This window comes from Solanum tuberosum, unplaced genomic scaffold, assembly GCF_000226075.1.
Source record: "Solanum tuberosum cultivar DM 1-3 516 R44 unplaced genomic scaffold, SolTub_3.0 scf00381, whole genome shotgun sequence".
Taxonomy (NCBI): domain Eukaryota; kingdom Viridiplantae; phylum Streptophyta; class Magnoliopsida; order Solanales; family Solanaceae; genus Solanum; species Solanum tuberosum.
Window position 1 is genome coordinate 198,091 of NW_006239304.1, and position 18,960 is coordinate 217,050.

The 18,960-nt window shown below is 31.2% G+C and overlaps 2 protein-coding genes across 2 annotated transcripts; one reads left to right on the plus strand and one right to left on the minus strand.

Annotated features, from left to right (window-relative positions):
- Window positions 1-1,244: 1,244 nt before the first annotated feature.
- On the plus strand, window positions 1,245-1,595 carry LOC107057815 (uncharacterized). Its single transcript, XM_015302803.1, has one exon. The coding sequence runs from the start codon at window positions 1,245-1,247 to the stop codon at window positions 1,593-1,595; it is 351 nt and encodes a 116-aa protein (XP_015158289.1).
- Window positions 1,596-4,086: 2,491 nt separating this feature from the next.
- On the minus strand, window positions 4,087-8,608 carry LOC102603581 (uncharacterized protein At2g23090-like). The gene is made up of 3 exons (XM_006362002.2): window positions 8,380-8,608; window positions 8,244-8,284; window positions 4,087-4,392 (listed from the first exon to the last, which is right to left on the minus strand). Exons 1-3 carry the CDS (start codon window positions 8,450-8,452, stop codon window positions 4,273-4,275), a joined length of 234 nt encoding a protein of 77 aa, XP_006362064.1. The 5' UTR covers window positions 8,453-8,608; the 3' UTR covers window positions 4,087-4,272.
- Between the last annotated feature and the right edge of the window lie 10,352 nt (window positions 8,609-18,960).

The window sequence follows — 18,960 nt, forward strand, 5'->3', positions numbered from 1 at the left end:
ATAATGACTGCACATATATGAACTAAAGTCTAAGACAAAACAAAAAGAGCTATCAAATAATAAATTTGAATTAATTTAATTTTTGAAAAACGCTAATAATTAAGAAACTGAATTTTTTAAGTTAATTTTATACTATTAACAATAATAAATAATAAGATTATATTTAATATTCAGTCATGAGAACGTTTTCATTTGACAAAAAATATTTATTAGTATTTTTATTAATTATATCAATTGTTTACTTATATAGTTGGGAGTTGGATATTTATTAGGACTTAGTAGTAAAAAAATGAAAGAAAAGAAGAATGAGTAGAAGAAAAATAGTAAAAAAATAAAAAAATGGGTCCACCATTCAAGTGTCAAAAAAAAATGGAGCCTCACACAACTATTATTGATTGAACCTTTATCATTATAATTTTTTTCCTGCATTGAAATGACGACATAGTTGGCTATCTTTAAAGTGGCAATAAGGAATATTGTGCCGCCACGTTTAAATAAAGGTGATAATACCCACAGTGTCCCACATTTTAGACACACGTCATCATATTTTTGGATGATCATAATTTTTAATCGTTCTCGTCTCAATTTATTTATCTAATTTTGATTTAAAATAATTTCTTATAAAAATATTTAAAAAAATAATAATTTATTATCTTAAATTAAAGATATCTAGTACTTCCTCCGTGTCTATTTACTAGCCAAATTTTAATTTGTCACACTTATTAAGAAAATAATGAATAGTATAATGAATTTACCATTTTACCTTTATTAATTGATAAAATCCCAAACATACTCACTACAATTTTTCAAAGACTTTAACTCAATATAATTAAATTAAAGATATAATAGAAAAAATGGAGTAATAGTAAACATATTATTTAAAAGTTAGCTAGCACTTGACTGCTACCTTAATTTTAAAAGAGAAAAAAATAACACAAACAAATTGAAACGAACGGAGTAATTATGAGCCAATGGACGAGTCTCTATAGTTGGAATACTGAATCAGATTCACTGCTACCTTTCCCTTTCCTCAAAATACTGAAAATAAAAAGAAGATAAGCTCAGAACCCATAGCATTATCTTACACCCCCCTACCCCTACCCCAACCCCAAATCGAAAATTTCGTAATTCTCACTCCATACCATAATCCCTTTTTAAAACCCTTTATTATCAGTTCACTACCTGCTGCAGACTCAAAATTTACCAAATTTCAACTTAATTTTGATCTTAGAAGACCAATAATTATGGCGATTTCGGATACTGTAGTGGGGAATTTAACGACGTTGTACCTGTTAGTGATAGCGGCAATGAAGGCGTACGGATTGATGACTGGACGGAGCTACGGCGGAGTTTTTGTACTGATTGTATCAACAGCTGTTGTAGGAAGTGTATTGATTTTGAGTTTGACGTGGGATGTGTCACGTAAGGTTACTAGGTGTGCTTTTACACGCGATCGTTATCTTACTCAGAATCGGAATCAGCCACGTCATCATTCCGATGAGTTGTGTAGAGGTGGTATATGTTGGCACGGCGTTGCTGTTAGATCTCCGGCGTCGCAGTTTCGGTTCCGGCTTCCTCAGCACCACCCTCGCTAGCGGTTAAGAAAAGTGAAAATCGAGTGATTTTAATTCACTGTAAGTATGTAAATTAGTTTTGGATCGAATTTTTCTATCTGTTTTTGGCTTTTTGACGATTGGAAAGTTGGGGAAAATCAGTGTAAAATAGTCATCGGAATTACAGTTTAGGCATGTAAATAAAAATATATGTGCAATCAGTTTTTTCTCGCTACGAGCTTTCACCTTTTTGTTGTTGTTCTGACTCGAATATTATCGTCTGAGTAACTCCTCTTATCATGCAACATATTTTACTTTAAAAAATGTTTAATTTTGCCTATCTAGGCAATGGTGGAAGCAGAATTTTCGCGAAATTCAAAATATAAAAAAGCAAATGTACTTTTCTGATGAACTTGTGCCTCTTGTAACTCCGCCCATACTCATGCAGTTCGTGGTCACTGATTAGGCGTTACAACATGCAGTTACATATGCAAATTTTTGTGTGAATAATGATCCTTTATTGTCACAATTTGATTTGCAAATGTTGGGTGATGCCAACATTCCGTTTATGGCAAGGCTCACGAGGGGTCTGAAGTCGGAGTCACTGATAAAATATCAGTGTTAGCTTACGGTGAACTTAGTTAAAAAATAAAGTTGCATTTTTACTATCTGGTTAACCTTGCTTGGAGGAGCTATGAAGTTTCTCTCTCTCTTTTTAATTTCTCCCTAGAAATTCTCATCTTTTTTTTTGTTGTTTTGATGACTCGAATTCATAATGTTAAGATTGGAAGTGAAAGATACTTACCATTTAAGTACTCCCCGTCAGTTTACATCAGTTTCTTATAGAACTTTTTGCACCTATCTGGTTTGGGCTAAATGATCCTAATTTGTTTTTGTACATAGAAATCTCACTTTGGGTAGAATATTTTTTTTTTTTATCAGAAGACAATTTTATTTCCAAAGTCAAACCTGGAATTTCTGGTTCAGGATTGAAATTATTGTCATTCAGTGAATTATTATCAAATGGTACTGACTCATTTTTATACATATAAGTATTGTTTCTTAGAAAGATATTTACAATACATAATTTAGCAAAAGTATGCTAGCTAATTGCTAGTATTTTCATTTTTAACTTTTATTTTTATGGATGAAGGAATATATTTTTACGAATAAAATAAAAATAATCTACATTTGGAAGAATGAAAGTGTGACTTACTTACTAGAGACGTGCTTAGTTTGCTGACTTGATTATAGTGTTGTTGTGATTAAATTAGTTTCATTCATCCCAATCAATATAGTATGGTACAAGAAAATCAATTTAAACGCTAATAATGATTTTTAAAAATAGCTTTCCCTTTTTCAGTAATAAGAAATTGTTACGTGGAAAAGAATATGAGACAATTACGTATTTTTGTTATACAAATAAAAGTTGGTTCAATGTCACTAATTTCGAAACGTATACGTTGTTGGTTCAGATAAGAAGTTGATATTACACAAGAGATGCTTAAGAAAATAACAATGTCTTTCAGTAGTTCTAATAGCTTTTCTTTTTTTTAAAGACTTCTATCTATGTACTCCAAATAAACTTGACTATATTAAAATCACAATCAGAAACCTCGCTGTCCGATTCATCATGTGCATATTTTAATTAATTCCATTACATACCTGCCGTTTTCCATCACCAACAAGTACCGAGTAATTTTATCTATCAAGATTAAAAACAAATGAAAAAATATCACCTAATAGTTTCTAGTCATGTATTTTACTCTTGGGCAAAAATCATGTCTACTCCTAAATTTGTTTTAAAAAATGTCTTTTTCCATAATCTACGTCTTTCATATTCTAGCTAATAAGTAGTCAACAACCTGACGTCTGTGTTTTTTGTTTTTAAAAAACAAATTGGGAGTAGGAAAACAAGAAATGGGGGTTACAAGGATCGAATCCTCAATAACAAGATGAAAGTTTAAATGGTCAATCAATTGAGGTACTAAAATTAGTCAATCAATTAAGCTACTAAAATTAGTGATTGAGCTACTAAAATTTTGCACCGGACTTCTATTTCGGCTTTGAACATGAGCAGTTAAATCTCTAATTACGTGATTTCAAACAATCAGCATCCCTACTTAAATCTTTTTCCAAAACATAACAGCAGTGATTTCTGCTCTTCCTCAAGAAAAACTTAAAAAAGAAGATAAAGACGCAGAAGATAAGGTCAGACCACAATGATAGACTTGAATGCTATCACATCACAGACTAAATGATTAGAACCCTTCTTGGGTTTCCCATCAGTGTCTGGTGCCCGTTTTCGACCCTGATTAATATTAGAATCGTGCCGAAAAGGTTCTACTTTGGGGCGTAACACTGCCTGTCTAGAGCGACTCGATTCACAGACCTCAAACCCAAAACCTCTGGTCAAAGACAAAGGATCACTTCTACCCCACCAAATACTTGGTGGTGAATGTTTAAAACTAGCAATAGTAAATACTTAATCAGCATGACAAGGTAAAGCATTACGCTCGACAAGTCTAGAAGATATGAATCCAAGAGGAGGCAGTTATTATAGACATATATTTCACACAGAGTTCCAAACTAAGTAGCCATCAACAGTTTGAAGCAGAACGAAGCAACAACTTTTGAACAGATTCAAACTTTATCATGGTTAACAGAATTTAGAAACATAGTTGGGAAACAACCATCAGCCCAGACTCTGATATGTGAATCATTTCTTGAGATGAGGGAAACATGCATTGACATCAGATTTGGGATGTTTCGCCTCAGCGTGTTCTCTGCACTTAACTTCAGAAGTGGTGCAAATGAATGTCTGCATGCACACCTTGCACTGCATTTGACAATTAGCAAACGTTAAGACAAATGGATAACAGGTTTTCTTTCAAAATAACTAGATAACAGTTTTACATAGCATCTTCCTTGTTGCTGTCTTGTTTTTTGACAAGTAGCAAAAACCAGACAGATGAATTACATTGTTTAGAAATTGTTTTCCTTGTTTATGATCTTGTTTCTTATTCCCGCTACATTTTGACAATTAGCGAATACTAAAACAAGTGAATAACATTGTTTACTGCCCTATTTCTTATTCCACTGCATTTTGAAAACTAGCAAGAATCAGGACAAATGGATAACAGTGCTGAGATATCATCTTCCTTGTTTACCGTCTTGTTTTTGACCCTTTGTCCTCATGGGAAGAGAGAGTTTCAGCAAGAATTATAGTTCTTGCATTGGGCAGGATCATTCATTTTCTGAGCAACAAACCCCAAGTTCTAGTCCCTTGAAGAAAATCTTGAAAACTAGATACCAAATGGCACAGTACTACTGGATATTGGATCTCCCATGTGGGCTGACCCGACCCCACCCAAACCCGTTGAAAGAGATAAAGATTAAGTTATCTAAAACTAAACCACCACATGATCAAAAAATGGTGGATGTGATCAGTTTTTCTCTAAGAGAAATATATAACTTCTCTATGGATATCAAAAATAGAACTCATTTTACTTCAACAGAGATGTTTCTCTAGTTTTCTTTTGAAAACACGCAGCAAAGCAAAGATATTTAGTTTGTGATAAGTTCTAACTTTGTTACCATGAGATTCAAAGTTTGACATAGAGGCAATTCTTTTGGTGGTGAGTTCAACGAATCTTCCTCTGCATTTACAGGTAAACAATTGTTGACTCGCCCCGCAATTTATTCTTACATCTAAATCAAAAAACATATGTCATGCGTCTCTAATTCACTTTTCTCAATCTATCCCTCTTTAACAAGCATGACTTCAGCTTTTGTTTCTTTCAAAACTTTAACAAAACAAACTCTCTTTGCCACTAACGTGTTTGGAATGGGGGAAACTATATTCCAGATGACACCTTCCAAAAATATGTCATGGGTGATTAATTGTCACAAAATGTTTTGCAAGAATAACTTTTTCTATTGAAAGAGGGGAAATGACTTTCCTCACTTACGAACAAAAGTCATTTTCCTTTATAATAATCTTAACTTCTAACTTCACATCACTGTTTTTACGAATGACTAGACATTATTTATCAATCTCTTATACTAACTAGGGGTGCGCATCGGTCGGTTCGGTTCGGTTCGGTTTTAGGTGTTATTGGTTCGGTTTATCGGTTTTCGGTTTGTAAATACATCAAACCGATAACCAAACCAATAACATATTTCTTATCGGTTTATGGTACTTAACAGTTCGGTTTTCTGTTTAACCAATAAGAAAATACTCATATATATTATATACACGATAAGAAAATTTTCAAATAAACCATATGATTTTTCCAGCATTTGGCATGAAAGTAATAATCATAAAAGTAACAATCATTTTTCTTGCAAGTTTAGACACTAGACACAATTCAAAGGAAAAAGTGTGGAAGTAACAATCGTTTAACCATTAACAATAAGACTAGTAAATTTAGTATAGTCTTATTGGGTTATCGATTTAACCATTAACAAAAATCATAAAACCGGAAACCGAACCAATAACCCAATAAAAATTTTTGCAAAACCGTTTAAAAACCGTTAGCCCAATAACCCATTATCAATATACCAATAGTGTTTTTTTGGGTTCGGTTTATTGGATAAATCGGTTTTTGCATACCCCTAATACTAACTTTTGTTTTCTATAAAACATAATCTGATTTGCTAGCATTATTATCAATCTTACAGGATCACCATGGTGCATTCTACCTCATTCATGACACTTAAAGAAGACCTTCAGATTCCCTAAATTTGCAAGGGCGCAATTTGAATAAATCAGTAATAACAACCTTGCTCAAAAGTTCGACAAGAACTAGATCAAGCAAAACCTATGTATAGTGCAAACAAAAGCACCCTTTTTTCATGAAAAAATTACTAATCCTTATATAAATCATCAAGATTATTCGTGTCACTGGCAACTGTGTTCTATCTGAGCACAATTTAAGCTAATTCAGATTCTCTTTAAAGCTGTGAGGCAGTAGCATAGCGTGTAGACATGTTAGAAAAATGATTTTGATGACTGTTTAAATTCATGTTTAGGTTCAATTCTTTTCATATGTTATTAATGAAACTTAAATATGATAATTATTTTTTTACAATTCAATGTTAGCTTTGAAAAATATAACAAACCATTTGAATTCAATTTGTGCAATTGTATCAGATCCTTGAATAGGTTTTAAGTTATAATTTTTGACATTACAAGCTATCAGATGTTATGCCTTTGTTCACTCTCTTGCCTGTATATACTCCCATGTTCATTTTGAAAGTGTGGAAAAAATAGACAAGCTCTTCTCCTTTTCTTTTGTAGTGCTAGATTCTTTTGTTTATTCTTTGTTATTTCTGTTCATAATTTATACTAGAAGAGTTTGATAAATCATGAGGGATACACCTTTACCGATGAAATATCCTAAAGGGTGTGTCATACATATTTCAAGCTAAAACGATGTTCCTACCATTTCCGTGTTAATTCAATTCTTTTTACAATATTCTTAAGGATATTTCTTTTATTCTGTTGTCCTCGATCATGGAAACTATCAATCTACTACTGCTACTGAAATACCAGTGGTCTTCCTGTTGCTGCACAAACATCTCCTGCTGCTATTTCTAATTCACCTACGCACAACTTTGCCTAACATTTCCCTGATGTTCCAAAGGTGAAACATTATGGCAGAAACATAATTTCTCTGCTCTTAATACTAAGAGATTCAACACCTGATGAATTTTCTCCTGCTCAACTAGATCAAATAATTTATGCAAACATGGTAGTATGTAAGTATTATTTATTAAGTACTCTTTATAACAAGTTGTTCAATATATATTGTTCTAATAAAGGAACAACGAAAATTTCGGACTCGCTGCTTGCTAAAATAATCACGAAAACGGTATGAAAATCTTTTTTTTTTTTTTATCTTGAGGTGTGTATGACATTATAAAGGAGAAGAGTATGTCCATTTTTTCCACACTTCCCTAGCCAATAGATAGGAGCATACCTAGGCAAAGGAGTGGACAGATGCTTCACATCTAATAGCTTGTAACGTCCAAATACATAACAATGTAAAAACCACTATTCAAAGCTATTAAAAAACATGTCACAATTGCACAAATTGAATTCAAAGACTACTCAAATGGTTAGTTATGTTTTTCAAAGCTAAGGCTAGAATTGTAAAAAAGAACAATTATCATATTAAAGACTCATTAACAAGATATTAAGAGAATAAATCTATACATGAACTTGAACACTTTCTTTCCCAAGATAGGAGTATAGCTGTGTACACACTATCCTCCCCAAACCCCACTAGTAGGATTACACTGTGAATGATGTTGTTGTTGTTTGTTCTGAGATATCAAATACATTTTTCCAACAAAACATAATCCAGATTCTTCGTTATCCATTCAATTCAATTAGATTAACAAGACATTAACAAATTGCAGCACCTAAAATCACCCCCTTTAGCTCCCAGACACAGAGATCTGACTAAATGTTTGGTCTATACTACAAAAAACTTCCAGGGACTCCATATATCCAATCAAAAATTCCAAAACTTTAGCAAGTTAAAGCCAATTAAATCCTTTAGTGTATCCCCGAACAAAAATAGAAAAAAAAAACAATTGAAAACCTAAATTTCTACTTTTTCAGCTGGTTGAAAAGAATTCTACAGATAAAAGAAAACAAATTTCAGTGAAATCAACAAAAACCTGGATATTCATAGCCTTCTTGTTAGCCTCAAGCTGACTTCCTGTACATACACCATAATCTTGATTTAGCTAAAAATTCAATCTTTTATCGAAAAAATTCCAAAAAAAATATACAACAAAGTTAATTTATGCATACCCTTTTGGCCTTTCATCTTTTCCATGTTCTTCTCACGAGCCATCTTTGCCTTCTGTCCATTGCCTCCACCCATGGCTTGGTTTGTTCTTTGATCTTTCCTGTACAAATTGGAGGAAAAAAAATTGGTTTTTTTTTTTTAGTAGTGCCTTTAAGAGAAACCCTTTTATTGTATATATATACAGTGTAAAAGTGAGAAATTAGGGTAGTTGGGTGGTGATATTAATGGAATTTGTGGGTTAGGACGGGGTTGAGAGGAGAAAAAGGGAAAACGACATGTACTGGAAAGCCACACGAAACTTTCTACAATTCTTTGTTCCTACGCGTTACTTTTTATTCCGAGTTGTATTAATTTGGTGTAAATATTAGGTTTCGATAAAAATTGGGATAAAATTTTGAATTGAGCATTGCAGAACCTATTTAGGAGTATCACTCCCCATATACATATTTAATATATATTAAATTTTCTCTTTCCCTAATTACTTGTCCAATTTTCTTTTTTTAGTTGTTCTTAATTACTTGTTCCTTTCGACAAATCAAGAAAGGACAAAATATTTTTACATATTATACCCTCAATTAATTACTTTGAAAAAGGTAGAACTTTTTGAAAATCTTAAGTTTTTAATTCATTCACTTCATAATTAATAGTGATAAAATGATAAACTCATTATGTCAATAATTATTTTCTTAATAGGTGTGTCAATTCAAAAGTAGACAAGTAATTAGGGACATAGGGAGTATTTGATATATTATTATTATTATTATTATTATTATTATTGTCATAATATAAAAATATTTGATTTAAATTAATTGAATAAAAAAAAACTAAGAAAAGAATATTATTTTGTATGTACATGTTTTCATTTATTGTTATCATTAGAATTCAATTTATCTTCTTGTAAGAAGAATTTAGTCCTTCGATCCAAACTGCCATTGATATTTTAAACAGATTAGTTATTTATCTTTTCGGATTTATTATACTGTTGTAATTAATGAAGTATTAATTGTAATTAAGCCGTTTAGATGGAGAGAAAGGAGAAGTGCTGAATGGCCAGAAAATTTGGTTAGAAAATTAATAAAATTATAATATTTTTTTAATTTTAAAACAAACTGATCTTTTTTCTATTTTTTAGTTAAAATGTATTAAAGTTAAAAGGGTAAAAATATTTTAAAAGGTAAAATAACATAGATAAAATATCATTATGGCCAAATTCTGATCAAATTTTCTGGCCAAAAAGATTTTTCCTTTTATTATTTATAAAGGCTAAAGTCATCTAAGGCCCCTTAAAATTGTTCGCATAATTCACTTTGACACCTCAATTAAGGTTAGTACATATTGAACATCTTACATGTTCAAAAGTGATTTCTATTGACCACAAAAGGCTGACATGGCAAAAATGGTTTATTTCACCCTATTTAAGCTCGTAAAGGAATTTGAAAATATATTTTTCCTTTTTCTTTTCAACTTATACACCTAATTAATAAATAATAATAATTATTATTAATTAATTAAAAAACGACAGGAACATTACTGTCTTCTCCCCCATCTTCCCTGCAACTATTCATTCACACACCCCACCCCCTCCACCTTTCTCTCTCACCCTCTCCAATTCTCCAATTCTTTTCTGATTTTTTCTTCTTTTTTTTTTCCAAATAATCCGGTGAAGCTCCTATATTTTCGTTGAAAAAATATTCCAGCGAGGTTGATTATTTTTTTCCGACAATTTTATTTTTCTTTTAAGTGTGATAAATGATTACTAGTGGAAAGAAGATGAAGACAATGGGTGAAAGGTTTTAATTAACGCTATTAGAATGATAGGTGAATGAGGGGTTAACTTAGATAGGGATCAATGGTATATTATCGACATCGGTGAAAGGGATAAGATTCGAGAAAGGGGATGATTTATAGGCGGTTGAAGCGCAGCAGCCCAGTAGAAAGGAAAGCAAGATCCGATGGAGACGAAGAAGGGTAGAGGCAATGTTTACTGGTAGCTGAGGCGCAGTGACAAAGAAAATACGTTCGCCGGGAAAAAAAGAAAAGAAAGTAAGGGTGGAGTGGGGTTAACTTAAACATAATATTTTGTTTTCTAAAAATTCCTTTGGGATTATTTGAATAGAGTTTATAAATTTTTTTTAGAGAAAATACATAATTACCCATCAAACTTATACCTTTTTTTGAAGCAAACACTTGAAGTTTTTGGGAGTCCTATTACCCCATAAAATCATTTACATCCATAATAAATATATCATTTTAACACTACCTGTGTTCTCAGGACATGCGCGTGTCTCCCACTCCCCAATTTAATTTTTTATTAATTAGTTTTTCAATCCCATTTACATTAAATTACTTTTTATTTTTTACTTTATTCATCTTAGTATACCTTTTTATTACCCCATGGATTGGACCGTAAATTTGAGGGTTAATACCTCAGATGGTCACTCAACTATCCACTTTTGCCTCAGAAAGTCACTCAACTCTTAGTTTTCACTAAAAAGTCATCATGTGAGTGACTTTCTGAGGAAAGACTGAATAGTTGAGTGACCATCTAAGGAGGTATTAACCCTAAATTTGACAATTTTGACTCCATTGCTCGGTCGGAGTTGATAATTATTTCCACCGACGACGAATTTTTAATTAATTAAACAAAAGACCATCAAATCGGTATTGACCTATGTGTGCTTCTCACTATTTTCTCGCTATCGTGATTGCCTTTTCCTTTTTCTTTTTTTTTAAGATTATGCTTTTTATTTTTTTGTTTTCTTTTCATTGTTCTGTAATCGACACACATTGCAAATAGTCAAGCAACGCCCCTTCTTGATATGTAATATTGAAATTATTGTCTATCTTTTTTGGTTAAGAACTATAAAGCTCCATTTTAATGGAGTTTCAATTCCATCATCAAAATAGTGATTTTGAATATGATGATGATGTGATTTTAGAAATGGTGAGGGTTAAAGTTTATTAAATGATAAAATAGTAATGACTTCATTGGAGATTGATCCGAGGCGGCAAGCTGAAAGGGGTCTCCCGGGTGAGGAACAATTTAAGGGGATGAAATTGGGGGTGAAGAAGAATAAAAGAGGAAAGAGAAAGAGAAAGTTGAAAAAAAGAAAAAGAAAAGTAAAAAAACATATACTATTCAAATTTAGAGTACCACATGGCATTTTTACATTGGTTTAAAGATATATAAATACCCCTTCACGCGCCCACATTTCGTGATAACACGAATACTGTGAAAATGGACCAAAATGGTGTATTTATTATGGATTTAAATTATTGACTCCCACAAACTTAAGATGTCTACTTAAAAAAAATGTATAAGTTTAATGGAGTAATTATGTATTTTCTCTATTTTATATTATAATATAAATAAATATAAAATATGTACTAAATTGGGTGTTTTAAGAAGAAGAAAAGAATAGAAATTCGTAGTTTAAAAATGTGAGGAAACTCCCCTATTTATAGTCAAGAAAGATAGTAGGAGCATGTGCTTATTGTGCCTTGCCTTATTAGAAAAGGCACAACTTTTCAATTGCCACATGTCAATATTGTATTGGTCTATTTTTTATGTATATGTGTTTGAGATGCACGCATGTTTGTGTTTTTATTAATGGCTTAAGTCATCTGCAGCCCCTTAAAGTTATCCGCATAATTCATTTAGACACCTCAACTATGACATGTACTTATTGAACACTTCTACCAACTTGAATTAGAATCATTTAAGCATTTTTTTGACAATCAACTAAAAATATAAAAAGAGTGTATTACACTCGTGGTGATGTGGCAAATTCACGAATAAACAACGTACATGACATTTTGAGTCAAAATAACAATGAAAAAATTATGACAAAAAAGGAAAACTATTTTTAGGTCAATGTCCACCCATCATCACCTCTTCAACTTTTCTTTTCCAGAATGACGCCGTACACCATTGTCGTCGCCACCATCACCTTCGCAAATCGATCCTTCTTCAATTTCATCAGTTATATCCTCTTTGTTTCATGTTTGGACAAAAATTGAAGAAAAGTCAATAATTAATGGTGAAATTGAGCTATTTCAATGAAAAAAAATATTATATTTTGAAAAAGGAAAGTCAACAATTAATCTTTTTTTCTTCTTCTTTTGGTATGAATAGCAGATCATTAAATTCCAAAATAGAAAAAGATGAAGACTTTAACAGTAGCATTGTTAACCACTTCCCCTGCTACTCATCGACCGCCGATCACTTTTTCTTTTTTTCTTCTTTATCATATATCAACAATGGTAGATTTAGATTTAAAAATAAAAAAAGAAATAAAATTTTAAGAGAAAAATAATGTTCTAAGATCTGGAGGAAAAAACAAAGCGAAATATTAACGGTAAAGGTGATGGCGTTGTTTATATTGCCAATTTATAATTTTGCTTACTTCCATACAATCAAGCAATTCTAGATCTAACAAAAAAAAACAATCAAGACGTTAATGGCAAAGGTGATGGTGGTTGCTCAAAAGAGGAGGAAGAAATGAATGTGAGAGCAGCAATAATGAAAAAATTGAAAAATTAAATTATCATTAAGATAAAGGAGATGAAAGTAGCTAGAGAAAAAGATTGGAAGAAGAAGGAAAGTGTATGATAGCATCAACAATATTGGTGGCCGCCGGAGAAAGTGATGCGACAAACACAAGGAAGAAGAAAGAGTTTTTTTTTTTTTAAAAAAAAGTCTAATTAAATGTTTTCACGCGCTCATCAGACTTGAATTACACTCAAAATGCCACATAAGCAAAAAATGCTGAAATGGTATGAATTCGAACTACTATAGGTGTTCAATAGGTACAAGCCCTAATTGAAGTGTCTTAGTGAATTATGCGGACAACTTTAAAGGGCTACCTGTGACTTAAGCCTTTATTAATTATCATTTTTGTGTTAAATAGGTATAAATTTATTAAGATTTAAGTGTTCAATAGGTACAATGCTAAATTGAGGTGTTTAAGTGAAATATGCGGACAACTTTAAGGGGCCGCGTATGACTTAAGTCATTTATAAATATAAAAAACTTGATCTCTTCTTTAATGGTTGCGTAAAACTTTAAAACATAAACAAGGAGTATTTTACGTGATAATATTTGATATATTTTTTTACATAATTTAATGTTAATTAGACTTATCACTTATGTATAAATTTTATTCATTAATTATAACAAGTACCTTAGATTTTAACTCATAACACGTCATAAACGTTGATTTTGAATTGATAAGAGAGGATTGATTATTAAATAATAAGTATCCTAAGTTATTCGATGTTTGATATTTATAATGAATTTTGATTAATTCAGACTTACACTTCGAAAAGAAAACCTTTGCTAACATAAAAAAATGTATATGTGAAATTCGAACAAAAAATATCCTAAGAAAAAATAGAAAAATCACACATACTCATCATCTTACTGCGACCTTTATTATATTGACTAATTTTTTTATATATAACTTTACAATATAGAACTCGTCTTGAAATTATATTATATTGCATCGTAAGATTTGCATCTATAAACATCCAAAAATGACACATAGAAATGATGTGTAATCTTATCAAGTTTAATGATCAAGTTCATTAATTTATCACAAAATTTGCATGCCTTTTGAGAATTGACGCTACACTTCTAATTTATTTTATTTAAAAAAATTATATTTCAAATAATTGAATTTAAAAAGAAAGTAATTGTATTCAATTAAATACGTTCACATAACAAAGGAACAAAGTTTATTTAATCTGGTGTGTTCTGTTAGTAAGATATGTTAGGATTATTATGTGGAGATTTTAGTATGGAAATTAAATAATTATAAAATTATTTGGTGAATTTACTTTTTGATAGCTAATTGGTTCATAAAATTAAAAATATAAGAATTCTGCAATAGATATAATCATATAATCGAGGATAAACTTTATTTTTAATTTAACCGTAAGTTTAAGAGATAAGGGTTTGAAAAATACCTCAACTTTGGTCGAATTTGCTGTTGCGATACTAAACTTTCATGAGGACCTATTACCTCCCTAGACTAATTAATATCATATTTTAAACGTATATATTTACCCACGTGGACATAAAAAATAATGCAAAATTATAAATACTAATGTGTCCACATGGGCATATATATACCTTTAAAATACACTATTAAATAGTTCAGGGGGTAAAAAATACGGTATTAAATAGTTTAGGGAGGTAATAGGTCCTTATGAAAGTTTAGTATCGCAACAGCAAATCCGACCAAAGTTGGGGTATTTTTCAGACCCTTATCCCTAAGTTTAATAAAAAGAAGTTTGAGACTTGAGAGTAGAGTCTTGGAGAAACAACACTGAATTATTTTTTTTGTATTGTTTTATCACGAAATTACTAACTCTAAACATTATTAAATATTGAGTATGTTACAAAATATAATTTCATAAGTTTAATTTATTTTTGTGTTTTGATTTGATACAAAATATAAGAAAATAAAGTAAAGTAAGTAAATAAATAAATTAAAACAAAAAAAATATAATTTTGAATTAAATAATTTCAAGATTACATATGTCGAAATAAAAAAAAGTTTCATTAGACTATCTCCAACCCATCTCTATTTTACGTAATATTTATTTTGTGGTGTTCATTATCTCAAAGAGAGTGAAATACGCTCACTTTGCCAGGTTAGCAATTGAGGAGGTAATAATTTCAGTTTCAAATTGTTCCAGGGTAGTAGGACCCCGTGAAATTAAAGTGTATAGTTGAAAATTCGGATATAGATTAAACAGAAAAGGGTCAAAATACCCTTAAGCTATTCGAAAAGATTTAAATAAACACATCATTCACCTATTTAGCTAAAAATATCTCTCAATGGCTCAATCCATCTTTTTGGTCCACTTTTACACTTAATACTAACATCCTTGTCTTTTTAAATTATTATTATTATTATTATTATTATTTATGACGTGACATCTTCCTATTGTATAGTAGTTTCAAACTTAGCCAACGGCATTCTTTATAGACTAGCCACCTTGCAAGCGATGTCAATGCTTGAGATCGAATAACATATTTCGAATTAAGAAAAATTAGTTTCAATTTCCATCCAGTGCTCGACGATGGGAGTGTACATATCGAGTAGACAAAACACTTTTCCTGGTGATTTCTTGTTGTTTTTCGCCACGATATTCGAAAAGTTATAAAATCATCCCACTTTCCATGTTTGTTAGGTTTTCATGCAACTTATTTTTGATGAATTTTTTAATTGGGTTTGGGTCATGGGTTGTAGATATGAGTCAGGCAAGTAGAGAAAAATCTGATGGGTTGAGATTTAATTTTATTCAATAGGAAGACGCCACAATAAATAATAATAATAATATTTATTAAAAAAATAAAATATTGTTAGTTTTAAGGGTAAAAGTGGATCAAAAAGGTAGATTGATGGGGTATTTTTAGCCAAATAGATGAATGAGTGGTATATTTAAACCTTTTTGAATAGTTTATGGATAAATTTTGTTTACCTTTTTTAATAGATTAGGGGACATTTGCTAATTTTGTCAACCTAATGGCTAATATTTTTTGGGTAAAAATAATTTTCACCCTCTAACTTTGCTTTATAAATCAAACTTTCCCCTCAACTTTGAATAATAATGAAACTACCACCTTTATCATATGTATTGCCCATTTTGCCCTTGTTATATCACATATATGTAATACCTCTTTCTATTATATATATAATTTATTATTTAACCTAGGTATTTATAATTTTTCCTTAAGTTCATTAACATTGTAATTACAATAGTACTTTTATAAATTTGTCATAAAATTTAATATTATTTTTATAACTATTATTTCAATATAATATGCATTAAGCGTGTGTGTATAAATGTGCGCGTATATTTTTGTTTATCTCGATTTGTTTATTACTTAGCTCTTCTTGATTTGATACCCCTTAAAAAAATTGATTTGGAGAGGTATTTTACTAAACTAACACTATCAATGATGCTTTGAAACTTTTAATTTGGTTATTACTATTTTATGCAGTTATTCTTAATACTAAGGATACAAATAAAAAACATTTAAAAAATTCTTTTGATTTCATAAATTAGACAAGTAAATTGAAACAACAAAATTTAAAATGGGGGTCAAGTATAATAAATGGCGGGGTATTCTCTATATATAAATAAATAAGTTTTTATCAGCATTGATGGAGTATTACATAAATTATAGTTTAAAGTTATAGTCATCAAAATGGGATTAGCCCATGGGGCCGGCCCAATCCGACTCATTATTTGCGTAGGGTTGGGATAAAAAATTTCAAGCCCATTTAAAATCATGCTTATAAGCTCAACCCATTTAATTCCTTGTGTAACACTCTGGAAATTAATAGGCTAAAACTAGAGCTAAACGTTAAGTTAGTATTAAGTGGGTCATTTTGCGCCTAAGTGAGGGCAAAATGGGAAATTCCTTATTAAATTAGTATTAAGTGGGGTCGTTTTGTATAGTTTTAATACACCTATATAAGCTTTTTTAAGTCAAAAACCAACCCATTCAAATCATTTATTCCCAACACCCAAATCAATTCCCAAAAAGCTTATCCTCTCCAAAAAATCTCTAAGAAGAAGAAGGAGGTTGGAGCCTAGGGTTTCAAAGAGCTAGGGTTTTCTTGGTATGGTAGTCCTTCATCCATGGAGTCCCTCCAAACTCAATTTCAAAGATAGAGATTTTCCAAAAAAGCTAGGGTTTGACTTCAATCGCATGGATTCCTTTCAAATTCGTTTTTAATGATTGAATTATGTTTTATTTAGGATAAATTGATGGTTTTATATGGTTTTATGTTGAATTCCCCAAGAATCCATGAATTCCCCTATTTTCCCAAATTGGATCTCAAAGTGTGGGTACTGATTGATGCAAGTAGAATATTGTGAATGTAGTGAATTGATTATTTAAGTTATGTTATTATCCATGTCTAATGTAGTAATTCTAGATGTATTGATTGAATATGATCTTGGATCCTTGAAGGGTGAAAGTATCAGTATTATGCATGATTATGAGATATATGTATGTGTTTTAAGATTACGTACCTTGAGAGTAAAGTGATTACATTCTTGTTGTGTGTGGTTGAAAGGATATTCTTATTTACACACTTATGTATGATTATGATAATGATGTTGTGATGATTGAAAGGCTATTCTCATGAACACCCAATGAACATGATGTGGAAGGTTTTCTCACATAATTGAATTTAAATGAAGACATCGACGGTGAAAGGTTATTCTCACGCACGATCTAAGAGCTATCCTAATGAACTCTTTTGGATTGATTGTCTAGTACATCCTTCCATAAGACATGAAGCAAGTTATGACTTAATAAAGTATTATGTGGGAATTATGCTTAGCACCGAGTGAATATTGATATGAGATGGAAGCCCTCATATGAGTTGAGGCCGGGTTTTTATGAGCAATTTCTTGAGATGGATGCCCTCACGAGAGTTAAGGTCGAGTATCTAGTAACAATCTCTTTGTCTCATAACTACGTGTCCCGTAGGTTATTTAGCTATTGGTTCCACCGAAAGCTAAGCTAATGGTTCTACCTTAGGCAAGTAGAGCAACCATTTTTGGTGTGGGCAACATCAGATTCCATGTTAAGCTCACACGGTCTATGTCGGTTATGGCTAACTACCACAAGGTCAAGTCTAGTATGAACTATGGCTACTTAAGAAGCTTTACTTAGTGTGGGTGAGAGTATAAGATCTTATTCATACATTGCACAAGTATGCTTTGAGGATAGTTATGGTGTGTTCTTCTTATGTTATGATGATGTATGTAATGAATATGTTTATGACTATATGGCAAGTGCATTTGATATGAAGACTACTTGTAATGATGTATGATAACTTGAATTGTTGCTATAAGTGCTTTTCTTGATATGATTGACTAAAGGTGAATGTTACCCTGTCTATGAGAATTAGGCTAAAAATGAGATCAAAGGATGGAAAACATGAATGCAGACCTAAAGTGATTTGCTTAGCATGGGTGGGATTATGGGATCTTATCTATGCATGGCACAAGTTTGCCTTGAGGTGGCTCATGAAGTGTTTCTCCTATGTTATGTTAAAACTAGATTGCATTGACTATGACTATACCTATGATGTTATCTCTTATGCTTACTAGTTATGATGATGGTTTACTATGTTATAGCATATGCCTTATTATGATGTCTCTTATGCTTATGACTTATGATTTTCCACTATCTTCAAAATGATGATTTAACTTAGCAAAGTGCATGCATTCAACTAAAATGTCTCTTTTATCATGTTTTCAAGGTTTTTAATGCATGACTGTCATCATTTGGTTCAAGCTTGGAGTCGACTATTCTCCTTGTTTATGGTGAGTCCTCATGATTCGAGGACGGGAGTTTCACTTGAGTTCCATTTCTAGTAGTTTTCACTTTCGGACTATGTTTGTATGGGATGTGTCCCTTTTCATTTGATCTATTGTAATAGATGGCTATATTGAGACAAGTCTAGACTTCCGCTTGCTTTTATAAAAGACTTCGATTGTAAAGAAAACTTTTAAAATTTCTGCATCATTTCTATTTACTTTGTGTTATG

What these genes read in the sequence shown, in the direction of transcription:
- LOC102603581 (XM_006362002.2), bottom strand. Translation starts at nt 8,452, where the DNA reads ATGGGTGGAGGCAATGGACAGAAGGCAAAGATGGCTCGTGAGAAGAAC. An exon ending in AAAGATGAAAGGCCAAAAGG is followed by an intron (nt 8,285 to 8,379) that starts GTATGCATAAAT and finishes GTGTATGTACAG; the next exon opens with GAAGTCAGCTTGAGGCTAAC. An exon ending in AGAAGGCTATGAATATCCAG is followed by an intron (nt 4,393 to 8,243) that starts GTTTTTGTTGAT and finishes TGTCAAATGCAG; the next exon opens with TGCAAGGTGTGCATGCAGAC.
- LOC107057815 (XM_015302803.1), top strand. Translation starts at nt 1,245, where the DNA reads ATGGCGATTTCGGATACTGTAGTGGGGAATTTAACGACGTTGTACCTG.